Consider the following 14,795-nt stretch of genomic DNA (forward strand, 5'->3'; position numbering starts at 1 on the left):
AACTCATTGAACTGTGCCTAATTGCACCAAATCGCCCATATAACAATAGAATGAAAAAATAACCTGGTTTCATCTTATTAAAGTTTTATTTGAAAGTCTTCTTCAGAATGACCAATATGTCGTAGAAATTGTCTAAGAAATTATGCAGCTGAGTCTACAACATTACTCTAACTTGCAAAATGTTTGGAGTTCAATGGCCTACTGGTCAATTTTCTGGGACAATCAATGACTACTAACAGCCCTTTAGGCCATTCAGTCATTTATAAAGATTGCGGTTGATAGATCGTTGTGCCATTGCTTTCTGTGGTCGTGTCAAAGGCAACATACAATGACGTACACAGCTATACTTCAAGGGTATCGATCAGGTTGTTCATGACAGGGTAAAAACCACAGGTGATCGGAAGCCAATGGATTATTTTCCCTCCTCTTTTTCCCAACCTATTGAAAGCTTCTACGGGCACAATAAAAAGAGGCTATCAACACTAGGCACACAGCATTTCAGAGCATTTAAGCAGCTAAAAAAAGATCTTAAAAATTGATCTGGAAATTCCATGAGCCTCAGTATTGAAACTATGACATCAGAGCATTTAAGCAGCTAAAAAAAGACTTCAAAAATTGATATGAAAATTCCAAGAACCTCAGTATTGAAACTATCACATTGCAAGAACAAGCATATCTACATGTGCATATAGCCTTCGTGAATGGGGAACAGCAGAAGATAAACTGAATCAGAGTGAGCGAATGGGCGAGTGAGTGAGTGAGAATTTACTTGGAAAAAAATTAATTGCATGCAGGCTTTAAAGACTTCCTCTATTTTTCACAAACGAAGACAAACAATTTTTGCTAAAATTTTGTAGAAAAAACATAATATCAACCTCAATAGCTGCCAGGCTAAAAAAAAAATTGGCGAAAATCAGAATTAAAAAAAAAAGAATAATTTCAGTTCCTAATCATCTTCAATTCAACCTCAGCCTTCAGTTCTCACTTTGGAGTCCACAAATTTGGACTCAGCCTTTTACAAAATGTATGTTTGAAACCATCTGAAATATGCATCAGATTCTATATTTGCTGTATATCAACACCTCCTGGGTATATACAAAGTTCAAGGCATCAAAGTCTCTTCATGTTGCACCTGAGCCATTCTCACAACTGAGGTTTGTCTTTGGTGGGTTTGGTAAACGTCAAATATTGTTTCAACTTACCTCAAGTAAGCTCAGGCACTATTATACGTCAATAAAACCTGTGCATTTTCACGGGGTAGCATTTACAGTGTACTTTGGGCAGGGCTCAAAATACTGGGTGCATGTACACCTTTGTGCACCCAAAATTGGAGATGTGCACCTAATTTTTTTACTGTGGGTTCACCAGTGCACCTATATATTTTGTAGGCTCATATAGGGTATAGAGGTACTATTGTACACTTAGTAGTATACAGAATATTCTTGAAATTCAGGTATCAGAAAGAGTTTAATTAATATAACCTTTGCTGTACTTTGTTTGATGCACTTAATGTTGAAATTAGCTATTATATCACAATGGCATTGTATATAGTGTTTTAGATTGCAGTTCTTAAGACCTGGTAATAGGGTTTGTAAATACGTAATGTTGATTCTACTTTATCTTATGTTGCGCACCCAAAATTCTTTCTGAGCACCTGATTTTGTAGGTTGGGTGCACCAGTACCAGTGCACCTATTCCCAAAAACAAATTTCGAAACCAGTTGGTTTTAAGCAATTTGGGCCATTGGAAATTGTAGATGGCTGTGTGGAAGGTGATACAAGGGTTAAGGCTGGCACATACATAGAAGTGTAACTTACTTTTTTATCTTGATATAATTTCTGACCTCGAAATTAACCTGGCATAAAGACATCACAATTCTATATGTGTTTGAAATCTAATACTTTAATAGGTTATTCAATTTGGTTAACTCAAATAATTCCACTGTGTAAGACCACCATGATATCTAAAATGTCTTATGGTGGTGGTACACAGTGGAATTATGAAAGCTGACGTTAAATGAATCTATTACTATTAGTAAGTAAAATTTGGCAGTGAAAGTCAACACAGATTCAATGTATTATGTACATTTGTATACTCTCTTATTCTCTAAAAACAATGTAAACAAAACAAAAAGGATTTTACATTATTTCACATGAATATTGAAGATATTCTCTTTATCTTATGGAAAGCCATGATTGTATTGGAACAGATTGCACCACTGCTGCCACTGATATGTATAATAAATGTGACTAAACTTTATCAATTCTTTAGTAGCCTGCCACATCAATGTTTCCATTACCCATTCATTGTAAAAGGTAAACCCATACTTTAGCCTTTTTTAGTCTTAGAGGCACAGGCGAGTGTAGGGGCACTGTGTCAAAACATTATCTAAATTCGAAGGTGCAGTCTATAGCTCTCCTTCTACTGCCTAACAACCTCATCTACATTGAAACTACAGACCTGTATCCAGGCAGAAATGACTTCACCCGTATGACATTTCCGTTACGTCAAGTTAGAAAATCACATCCTGCTATCATCATTATAGATAGTATGTTGTGTACCTTCACCCTTATCACTGGCCTCTATACCTTGTTGCTAGGCAACAGTCACTACGTCATAGGAAGACGTAATTTCATGTTATCACAACCACAAAGGGACTCATGATCACATGCTGCTACAGTCCCCATGGCTATATAATACGTCACATGTGTGATCAGATTATGGTGTCACAACAATTTCAATACTGTATATAAAAAAAGTTGAAGAACCCTTAAGGGAAATAAAGGTGCTGCATATATACATAGAGGATTAGCCATTTATGATTATTTTATCAAAAGTTAGACTCCTTTCCTTAAAGTGGAGGATTCGTAATGGAAGACATAAATGGCATTTTTAAAGTGAAAACCTTATCTTTTGGCCACACCTCAGAAGCAGAGCCTTCTTTACCTTGTTGGGCACATTTCAAAATATTTCGTCTACAGTTTAGCTCTAATACTGTAAGTCTACTTAGATCCGTGGGGCCTAAAATCCGCGGTTTCGGGCAAATGGAAAATCCGCGGTGGTTCTAAATTCGCGCTGGGCGATGGGTAGAAAAAAAATAACTGAATACTGCCATCAGAAAATGCTTGTTCAATTTTCAAAAATCAAAAATGTTACGAAGGTCCCTACAAAACTGCTTCAAAATCGTCACAAAATGCGGTCCACACCGAAACTGTGACGGGGAATTCCCGCCTTGTGATCACGTGAAATCTTGCAGTCAACCAATCAGAGCACAGTTTTTCTGACACAAACCAATCAGCGCTTATATTAGAACAAGCGGTAAACATGAGTAAACAAAGATGGCGGCCCAGCCCGATCCTGCCGCTAGCGCGCCGTATTTTGAAGTAAAATCACGGCGTAAAATATGACTCATCTACACTACGTATGCAGAATTTTCACGGGAAGAAAATTAAAGGAATAGATTCTCCACCGAATACGACCACAAATGGCGACAAATGGCGGCAAATCACAGCGTAGGGACTCAAATGCTCGGGCGAAAATCTTGTTTTTCTTTACGTATTTTTGCTGGCTTTCTTGAAAAACAGGTTTTAAATGAGATCAACGTATGTCAGAGGCACCGATATTGATTGTTTGCAAGCATAACAATAGCAAGAAACAAAAGAGTGTGATTGTACAACGGTAAACGGCGTCCCCAAGCCCGTAACGACAATGCAAAACCAAAATTATGGCGTGTATCTCGATAATTATTTTCTGATTTCTCTGTGAATTATTAGTAATAGTATGTATGTAGCAGTCGGGAGAAGCGACGCCGCTCGGCCAAACTTCTGCGAATCATATGTAATATCACTTGTTTACACGTATGTACTGTGTAAAAGTTTGTCATGTTTTACACAATCGCGTGCATTGTTTATGTGTCCCTTTTCCCTGAAGTCGAGCCCACTCGTAAATGTGGGGAGGGGGGCAAAAGTATGATAAACATATCCGCGGGGAAATTGATTAGCGGCGCAAAGGTCGCCGCGGATTCCGCGAATCTACTTATACTGCGGATCTAACTCTAAGTAGACTTACAGTATACTTTTTGCTAGATGATCTTTTTTTAGTTGTTGAAGTTAAATCTTCTTCCAACTTTCTACTGTTTACCCAATGATTCCTTTTCTTGGAAAACAATTCCCTATCAACTGTATTTCTTGGTAAACCTCCATTGTTACGATTCTTCATCCAAATGTTGTATTTGAATGTGTACTCACCAACAACACATATTTCACCCCTCCTGCATAGATCCTTCTGGAACAGGCACCCTGGAAAACAAAATCAACTGTTATAATCTTTTCTCAAAATAAGTTTAAGGTAACCTGACAGTGTGCAATATTGTCAAGCCTAAGTGACTTAGACTAGAGGGTCTGAGCCTTGATGGCCAAAGGTCAATCCAACCTGCAGTATGGCAGAATATGTAAGAGGGGGGTGAATTAAATCTTATGAAAGTATCCCCTGAATAAAATTACCAATTAGAACATTGACAGGTTAAGTATTAGAAATATACATGTATAATATAGGGTTAATGACCCGCCCTGAGGTCTATACGGTGTGATAAGGCATGGTCGTTCCTATAACCACCGAATAAAGTACCGAGATCGCGAAGCGACCGAGGCACTTTATTAGTTAAAATTTGTGAATGGGACTAGTTGACCCAATTTTTGCGTTTCGGCGCCTTCGCGCCGGAACGCAATGTCCTGGCTTTTACCTTGCAGGCAGGCAGGAAGCAGGAAGCTTGGTTCAACACTGTGTCGCACACAATAAGACCTTATATGGCAATACGTTCCCAAATCCTTGTATAGCCGTTGCCTTATATGGCAAGGGAGCACGAAAAGGCAGGCAGGCTACATTTGCATGACACACAGGAGGGCGACCGCATGTAACTGCTACAACTGTTCGGAAATATCATTGCATTGTGGTTTCGGACTTTGATATCCTGAAAAATGACCATATTACATCTATTCCACAAGATTGCAGAAGAAAAAAAATGATTTCGTCAAGAAAACGACCAAAAATCGGCATAAATGATACCATATAGTGAGGTTATAGCATTACGTACAGAGTGACGGGTTACGTACCGCAGCTTGGCCCATCTGGCAACGCGAAGCACTTCGGACCCAGAAGATCCGGGTTCGTGTCCATGCATGGATTTTTTTTTTCTTTTTAGATATTGAATATCAAAAATATATATTGATATTATATTAATCTATCAATATCATATTTATGAATATCATTTTTTTTCATTAATAAATAAAGAAATATTTTATATTTGTTATTTTTAAATATTCATTTAATATATACAAGGCCTTTGTCTTATGAACAGGACTTCATAGATTCCAAACCCGGCATTCGAATTTTTCTGTTCATTGTAATGGAAAATACCGTGCAGCGGCTCCTATGCGCGGTAAGATGACTCTTGCAAAACACTCGCCACTAAACTTCTATCCCCGATGTAAACAGAGGCTCTTGATGTTGTTTGCAAAACAGCGATCCTTTGTTACAGTAGCAAATGCTCCATTGTTCAGTATCGACTTCATTCAGACAACACGGACGTGGAAAGTGGCGCCGCTCGGCACAAAACTATGGGAATTTTCATGAATTTTAGCAAAATTACCCAGGAAAATAAGGAAGAAATGTTGTAAATGCGGAAACCAGAATAATACGGATGAGGTAGCTGTTGATTTGTTTGACATTTGGTAGTCATTTTAGATAGAACCTTAGCTGTTATGAACTTCTATTTCACTTAATTACCATAGTGCTGATGATTCAATGGTGCTTTTTCAAATTTTATGTTTTATTGCGTGCCATGTACATAATTACATTGATAGCTTTTATAATGAGCCTATTGTACATTTTACAAATAAGTACAAGTTGTAGGCCAAGACCAGCTTTTTCAAAAGCACTTAAGTTAAGTGACGTAACTTCAAAATTGCTTTCCCCAATCTGCCTTTCTCTATTAAAACAGTACTCATTTCCCAAAATGACAATTTTTCTTATAGACTGAACAGCCCTTGAGTGACTTCCTCTGGCAGATTTTACTTCAAGTAAAGGGAAAAGACAATTCACACTCATAAACGTAGCCGAAACGCCAGCTTTTTTTAAAAGCTCTTGTTTTTTTTCCAAATGGGAAAAACAGGCAGGACAGGCTATTCCGAGAAGTGGCCTCATCTAAGAACGTCCCAACAGAATCCACCCAGGCCTTCTAGATCTGATGGAGCCAATCATTGTGTAATGCAATTCATCACACTAATTGGTCCAGTGGGACTTACATGTAGTAGGCCTTATTGCCTGTGTATGCCCTACTTTTCCTTGACTTGATGAGATCGTCTCAAAATTTTGCACAAAATCTCAAGATTTTTCAATCTTCAGCAAAGTGTGAAGACCCTCGCTGGGGGCCATTATGATGCAACATACTTTTCACAAAATATCAAATATGTAAGAGGCTACATGTAGAAAGTCCAAAGTGCTCTGTTTAACTAACATTTCATCATGTCAAAATCATATCGTTCTTGAATTGATTTTGCAAAAATGTATATCTAATGAAAGATGTCCTCTGTTGCTTTGAGCCCCCTTGACTCGACGTGCGTCATCACTAATAAGCAGAAAGCATGTAGCTTATAATTAGGGATTATGCATGCGTTATCACCCGTATATACCGTCATTAAATCCCAAGTCCCAGATTACATGAATTCCCTTTCTTCCAAATTACCGAGGGTTTGCCCCATGGAACAATACAAAATCTGAAGTAATCGAAGATTTATACAATAATTCTTAAGTCTCAGCCTCAAAAAGTTGACAATATCTATTAGGAACTATTCCACAGAGTAGAGGCTTAAAGAACAAGCACAACTATAAATAATCTATTTCCCTACTAGAATCCAAATTTCTTTTACATATCTACACTACCCTGTTTGAGAGCACCTTGTAAACTTAATTACATTTCGCCATCACAGAAGGGAGGATAGACATAGATGTGTATTGATATCTTTTCCTGGAAATATTGATTTTTTAGATCATAATTCTTCCAGTGAAAGACTGATTACTTTGTTTTTCAAAAAATTTAAACGAACTCTTAAACACATTAAATCAAGGCTAGTAAAATCCACACGGAAACACGACGATAGTACATGTATATCACTCCCTGTTGTACATATATATTGCACCACCTGTAAAGTAGGTCATTTCACATGAATGAACACCAACCACACCCTTCCTAGTAATTACAACACAGCAGCACTACTATTATTCCTATAGCAAATGACTTCAACTGTCACAAGACAAATGTAAATGTGTGTGCATTTAGTTTTAAGTATATACACATACACATATATTTATATGTGTGTATGTGTATGTTACTATGTGTGTTTGTGTGCATCCATGTATGTATGCGTTTGTATATGTGTCTTTGTGTGTGTGTGTGTGTTAAATGTGTCTATACTGTAGTAGACTAAAGTAAGTTTGTGTGAGTGTTTGTGCGTGTGTATGTGTGTTTGTGTGCATCCGTGTATGTATGTGTTTGTATATGTGTCTTTGTGTGTGTGTGTGTGTGTTAAATGTGTCTATACTGTAGTAGACTAAAGTTAGTTTGTGTGAGTGTTTGTGCGTGTGTGTGTGTGTGTGTGTTTGTGTGCATCCGTGTATGTATGTGTTTGTATATGTGTCTTTGTGTCTGTGTGTGTGTGTGTGTTAAATGTGTCTATACTGTAGTAGACTAAAGTTAGTTTGTGTGAGTGTTTGTGCGTGTGTGTGTGTGTGTGTGTTTGTGTGCATCCGTGTATGTATGTGTTTGTATATGTGTCTGTGTGTTAAATGTGTCTATACTGTAGTAGACTAAAGTAAGTTTGTGTGTGTGTTTGTGCGTGTGTATGTGTGTTTGTGTGCATCCGTGTATGTATGTGTTTGTATGTGTGTCTGTGTGTTGAATGTGTCTATACTGTAGTAGACTAAAGTTTGTGTGTGTGTTTGTGTGTGTGTGTGTGTGTGTGTGTGTGTGTGTGTGTATGTGTGTGTGTTTGTGTGAATACGTGTATGTACTCTCACCTCTCAAATAAACGTACCGGTACGTTTATTTTTTTTCGCCTCAAAATCCGCCCGGTACTTTCTTATTTTAGACAGTACGTTTATAATTTTTTCAAAAATCAGGATTTTGCTAACCAGAAATCCCTCTAAAATCGAAATTTTTGGTTTTTCTGCCCATATTTCCCCTGTATTTTTGCTAGTAATTCGCTATTTTTCGGCCTAGCGGCGTTGATTTCCCCACCGCTATGGCCGGCGGCGGCCTTTGTGAAATCCTTGCGGCACTCGTAACATATCGATCGATCTCGCTATGACGTTACAAAGTTAACATTGTTTTGGGGGGGAAATAAGACGCAACACTGACATTTCAAAATACAATTGTCATGTAAATAACTTTGACAGTCTCTGTTTACATCGTAAACCAAAGCATGCTGATCAAAAAACGTGTCGAGTAGTAAACGTTAGACTTGCGCAGGGAAGAATTCGATGACCGCTATCGGTAGCGCGGCGGAAGAATAATTCGTTCACAGAAGATACATTACACGGAAAAACGACAATTATAACTTAAGTTCCCTTGTGATATGTGTTTTGAGGCCGCAAAATCTAAGAACGGCACAAAACGAGCGGTAAACAACAGCATGTTTTGCCATCGAAACATGGCCGCGGCACCATCAGGCGTGCTTACAGTAAATCTAGCAGCATATTGCACAGTACAGATTACGATCTTTAAAATGATACCGTAAACGCGTGAAAAATATTATACTTTGCGGCAACGATGGACACAGAAATCTATCTATATTTTAGGAGGGTTTGTATTTTAGAATAACCGTAAGATTTTTAAATTTTAGCGGTAAAGGGCCGTTTCTATTGTCAACATGCAATCGGTAGTTTCTTCGTATTTGCGGCCTGAGACGCTGTGCTACTTTTACAGTCGAGTTCTGTTCAATATCAATTTTGTGGGCTCAACCGCGGGAACTCGAAATCCGAGCGCCTCACAAAAACTTTGTTCTCGACGCTATGGAGCAAAAGTTCATGGACATAACCCTTTTTTGGTGTTCATATTTGTTTTTTTAGGGGGATAATGTCTTTAGAAAATATGATTAGGAACAATTTAGCTATCTGATGATTTTGATTATATGTCAGTAATGATAAAAGTAATGATAAAAGATAATGAAATTCATGTTACAACAATTTTCCTTGATCACTTGCTGCAAGTTCGAAAATGCATATACACTGTATGTATCATGTACATTTTCAATTGTTGAATTTGAAGCACCATGGCCCCCGGTTAGGGGTCATAGCGGGGAACCTATGCCTAATTTTTCAACATTATTATTATATTTTATTGAAGTGGCGAGGAAGATCATCATGATTTGAGCAAGCGTACAGTTATTCTGTTCAATATTCATATACTTAATAGGTATGGTCCTCAGGCATAATTGAATAGATGCAACCTACCTGCTATTATCTTATTTCCTTCGGACAGTCGTGTGGACACAGTTTACCTCGACTGTCAATTTTGACATTTTCCAGGGGGTACTTTTATTTCAGGGGGTACTTATATTCGACTTTGAAGATTTTTCCGGGGGGTACTTATATTCCAGGGGGTACTTCTATATGAGAGGTGAGAGTATGTGTTTGTATGTGTGTCTGTGTGTGTTTGTGTCTATATAGTTACTAGTATGTGTGTGTGTTTGTGTATGTGTATGTGTGTTTGTGTGTGTGTCTGTCCATTTTACCTTCTACTAGTATAATTTTTGGATGTTCTTAGGTAAATTGTTACATCATCATCTGGTCATGACGATATCACGGATGTTTGGTGCTTGGAAGAAACATATTTTGTCAGCATAAACAAATGTAAGAATTTAATACCATACTTCTGGTGTTTGTTTCAAGCTTTTCATAGACGCATGTAATTACTGTCCAGTATGAAATACATGTTACGGTGCTGAACCTTAATACTACACTTTTATGCTTACGCATTATTGTATGATAAATAAACGAGCGGACTTTTGAGTATTTCAGCAATCATTGACTGTATCATGTACATTGTTTTTGTCGCCATTACTACACTACTCACTCTTCCAATCATTGAAAAATCTCGAGAAAATTACGTCTTTACCATAGCACCTGATATGATGATGGCACCTTGCGTTATCTGTTCCAAACAAAACTTTAATCCGACACTATACAACAGTGTTGCTATTTATCTGTAATTTTGATATTCACAATAACGGTTATTTCTCAATTTCTCTGTCAAGCAACGGCCACATACACCAGTTATCGTAGGCACCACGTGTCACAGTCGGTACGATTATGCACTCACGATAGCTCCGGCCAAAAAAATAGTCCTGAAAAACATTGCGGCAGATCCGTTCTTATGTTCCATTGCACGGTCATGGCTATTGTAAACCTTGTGGTCTAATCCTTGTGGGCCTGCTACAGGTATCAAAATGCGAGTAACTAAGGTTTGCTTAAATATACTAGTACACTAGCTACTGACCGGTAAAATGTCCTCCAAACTACCAGGCAGGTGGAAACTGTACGTGACAATACAGGTTATCGGCCTGTACCAAGAGCAAGCACTGTGGTAGAGGAAGTACAACTCTCCTGTGTCACTATCATCTTAGCCCTGGTGTCGAGGTTCAATTATTTGTTAGTATAACCTTGTCATTAGCGTGCTATCCCCGTACAGAGATAGGTGGTATCGCCTTCAATGATAGTGTTAACATTACATCAGCTTACACGTGGCTTGGGACTTTTACATTTGAAAATAGGGGATTTTTGGGAAGAGTAATTAATTTGTTGATGTCGGCTACTATTTCAATTGCTGATGGTACATAAACACTTGTTACAAATTACTATTTAATAATCAAAGAGAGACGAGTGAGTAGTATATATAAATAGATAAATATAAATGATCTGCGTCGTCTGCTATTGCTCACGTGATTCACCCGTACATTAAAATGGCGGTTTTCGAAGACGCGTTCGCAAAAGCATCTGAATTAATTTGCGCTTTGCTTGGATCAGGGACAAAGCAGACTTCTTTGCTGTTGTTGACGGACATATGGTTTATTCCTCTTTTGATCGATACAAGTGTAGATATTTAAACTTAATGTAATGAGATAATATGAAGAAGAAAATGTCGACATTATGACCACCACTCCCCCTCCTATGACATTTGTAACATGAAAAGTTTAATCTTTATGACCTTACGACTTACACCATTTTGACATCAGTACTTTACTCGTATTAAAATGCAATTAACACTTTTTGCATTACCCTGCTGAATTTTGATTGGCAAGCCAATACTCAAAAGTGTCGGATTAATGTTGCGTCGGATTAAGGTTCAGTGCGTTACTCCAAATCTTGAAAGGTTAATTGCTGTGTTTGTGATTTGTGAGGTGGAGAAATCATGACAGAGAGAATACACATTTCCATTGTACTATATATACAACTGTTTCAACTGCAAACTTTCAACGTAGCAAAATAAATGAATTAACAGTGTAGATCTTCAAATTTTGACAATGTGAACCAAAGACAAAGGGATAAGAAACAAAGATTTCCTACTTCTCTTATTCTAAATATAACCCTTGATTTGCTTTATTGATGAAGTATACATTGTAGAAGTTAATGCTCAATTGCAGTTCAGAGAAATCTGACCATTGTATCATCGTTATATTTTCTTTCTTGGTAATTCCTAACAGGCCTATATATTGATATGAAGAAGAAACTTTTTGTTCATTTTACAAATATTTAACTCCAAAATACAATGTACCTTTATCTTCAAATGTCTCTGGGATTTCAAGTTTGCTTTTTTAATTTCTTTTTCTAATATTTCTTATCATCATCAATAAGGTCTCATTTCAGTTTTGAGGTAACTTTTTTGTTACAGCAATTAAATTCTAAAGAACAACATGAAAGTAAAAAATAAAGTAACTGAAAGCAGTCATTATTTTGTTAAGGGTCGTGGTTATTTCCATAACCCCATACTGTTTATTTTCTTATACAACAAGCTTGTGCTTGTAATTGTCAGATAACCTGACAAAACATGGTGTAAAAACTGTTCAGATTGTTGTTAGATGTAAACTTATCTGTCTGTAAACATTCAAAACCACCTGTTCGTATTGATGTGTTGTATTTGGGGGTGTTTCATTTCACAAGGCGATGTGAGATGCTATTGCTTTCACTTTTCATGTTCCTATAGATTCCCATATAGTCATTTAGTACAATATCAGATTTAGCTAGAAAAGTGTAATTTATGGGGGAAAAAGACATTTGATAAATCGGAAATGATCGATTTTGGCGGATGTCGGTCAACATATGTTGAACCTCCCCGCCCTCCCGCAATCACCAACCTTCACTGCTGGTTTTCAGACGACATTTTCGGCTTTTTGGACCCAGTATTGTGGCTGATGTGTGAGCTAGCGGGCTAACGTTTCCTCGTAAATGCCATCCAAACATGGCTGTTCGCCAAATCCACCCACATAACATCACAAGCTGAGGAAAAACAGCGGATTTCTGCTGTATGGAGGCGGACACACCGCACAAGATGGGATGTTGTCGGGCGAGGCTTACCGTACACCCGCTCGGCTCGGTCGCCGCTCCCTCCGCCGCACACAGACACGATCACGCCGAGAATGGCGAGGATTCTCGGTAGGGACATCGTTCTCCCATTCCTCGAACTCGGGCCGCCTTCAAAGCCACATTTCCAGGCCCGGCATTTGCGAATGTTTCTCTCCCCGATCTTCTCTCGCCGCCTGCTTAGCCACAGGCACGGAGAAATTACCCCAGTGCCCGGATGTCTCCTCGTGACGTCACGCATACATGTTTATTTATGTGGCGGACACCTTAAGGCAGTTGGAAACATGACGTCACGCATACAAATTTATTTATCTGGGCAGGCACCTGGCTGCAGGTGGAAACATGCCGTCACGCATACATTTTTACTTATCTGGGCAGACACCTGCTAAAGCAGGATAGAGAGAACCTGAATGTGTAATTGGATGGATGGATGGATGGATGGATGGATGGATGGATGGATGGACGCAAGACAAGTAGATTAGTACCAAGGCTATTCAGAATGTCTGTCCATCCATCCCTTCCGAATTCCTTATCTCTTCCTCCATCTATCCATCCTACTTAGAATCACAACATCGATATTGACACGCTAGTTTATGGCAGGAACAGGGGTGTCAAAGAATTCATACGAATTTTACGGAATACATACGATCCATTACTAGAAACATACGATCCTTACCGAATTCATACGATCCATTACGCAGAAACATACGATCCGCACGGAATACATACGATCCATTATGCGGAATACATACGATCCTTACTAATTTGCTGGCCATCGCGCTAGCACCGAATCTAGCTTTGTCTGGTCCTCCTAGTTGGTCTAAGCCTACATCAGTCTTAATTTAGTGCAGCTTGAGATTTTTTAGAGTTTAGCCGGATGGGATACGCCATTACTAAGCTCTTAAGTATTCCGCGTAATGGATCGTATGGATTCCGTAAGGATCGTATGTTTCAGCGTAATGGATCGTATGAATTCCGTAAGGATCGTATGTTTCTAGTAATGGATCGTATGTATTCCGTAAAATTCGTATGTATTCCGTAAAATTCGTATAAATTCTTTGACACCCCTGAGGAAGTGAATTAACGTTACAACGTTATGGTATTTACTAATTGAAGGCGGGGTTGTACAACGGTCTTTCTTTAACATGATGAACTAGTTCTTTTGCACAAACATCCGTTTTTCATTGACAGGGTTGTTAGAAAAACACAGAAGGAACAAGAGTGGTTTTTAAAAAAAAACAGGCGACGTGAGGATTAGTATGAAAAGAATTAACATATATAATCAATCTTTAAATCCAGCTTGTATAGGGAGGCTAGCACAGGGAGTGTTTGACAGTCATTTAGTCGTAATTTGCTTGCGTTCAAAGGTTTGTTGATGTTTGAATCTTTATCTGAAAATTCAAGTTATCATCATCATATTAAATTTTCTGTATTGTCTTTAATGTGTGATGTGTAGGGTACAAGTTTAGATCAACCTGCCCGCTGTGATACAGCTCATAGAATGCAGTTATTTTGGCTTAAAAGTAGTATCAGATAAGTTTATTTCCCTATCTTTCTCTTTCTGCAAATGTGTATTGCAGTGGTTATGTATATACATTGATGAAGGTTAGATATCCAGGTAATCAGATACGCAAAAAAAATTGCTCAAGCAACTGTATACACGGCACGCGGAAACATACTGCTCTGTGATTCGTCCAAGAAGAGAATTCCGGGTTGCCATTGGTAACAAGAATTCACGTTTTCCCTATTGGTTGATGAGAATGAACTCATCATGCAGTCTGTCACTCATTGGTTATCTACACTGATGAAATTAATTAAAGCAACGCGACCAACAAGCGCAAGCCGTTTGATAGCGATTTAGAACGGTAGTGCAGTTAGCTGTCTAAAAACGGATACAGTATTTCCATCACTAAAGCAGTATGTGACTGAGTGCTATCGCGAACTCAAAATAACCAAGAACACTCCATTTTCTCCTTACCGTGAAATTAAATCACCACAAACTTACATGTATTTAGTACTGTGTATTGTTAAAGGCATCCAGAGCATTTTATGAGGCTTGAAACACCCATGCCAGTTCAAGTATTGTTTTTATCTTGAAGATTTTTACCGTGAAAAGAACCGCTAATAGTATTTCAAAGTTCCTTGGTCTTTCTAATTGACAT

General features: G+C 38.2%; 1 protein-coding gene across 5 annotated transcripts in view; it reads right to left on the reverse strand.

The window, feature by feature from the left end:
* LOC136447354 (receptor-type tyrosine-protein phosphatase N2-like) overlaps positions 1-12,850 on the reverse strand; it is a 104,665-nt gene extending 91,815 nt beyond the window's left edge. For 2 of the 5 annotated variants that reach the window (XM_066446184.1, XM_066446183.1), the window contains exons 1-2: positions 12,628-12,847; positions 4,248-4,298 (exon numbers count right to left, since the gene is read on the reverse strand). In XM_066446184.1, the coding sequence (XP_066302281.1) occupies positions 4,248-4,298; positions 12,628-12,715 (139 nt within the window). In that variant the 5' untranslated portion in view covers positions 12,716-12,847. Of the gene's footprint in view, positions 1-4,247; positions 4,299-12,627 lie in introns of all 5 variants that reach the window. The other 3 variants (XM_066446186.1, XM_066446185.1, XM_066446182.1) reach the window with 2 other exon arrangements.
* Between the last annotated feature and the right edge of the window lie 1,945 nt (positions 12,851-14,795).

This window comes from Branchiostoma lanceolatum, chromosome 13, assembly GCF_035083965.1.
Source record: "Branchiostoma lanceolatum isolate klBraLanc5 chromosome 13, klBraLanc5.hap2, whole genome shotgun sequence".
In the NCBI taxonomy this organism is placed as follows: domain Eukaryota; kingdom Metazoa; phylum Chordata; class Leptocardii; order Amphioxiformes; family Branchiostomatidae; genus Branchiostoma; species Branchiostoma lanceolatum.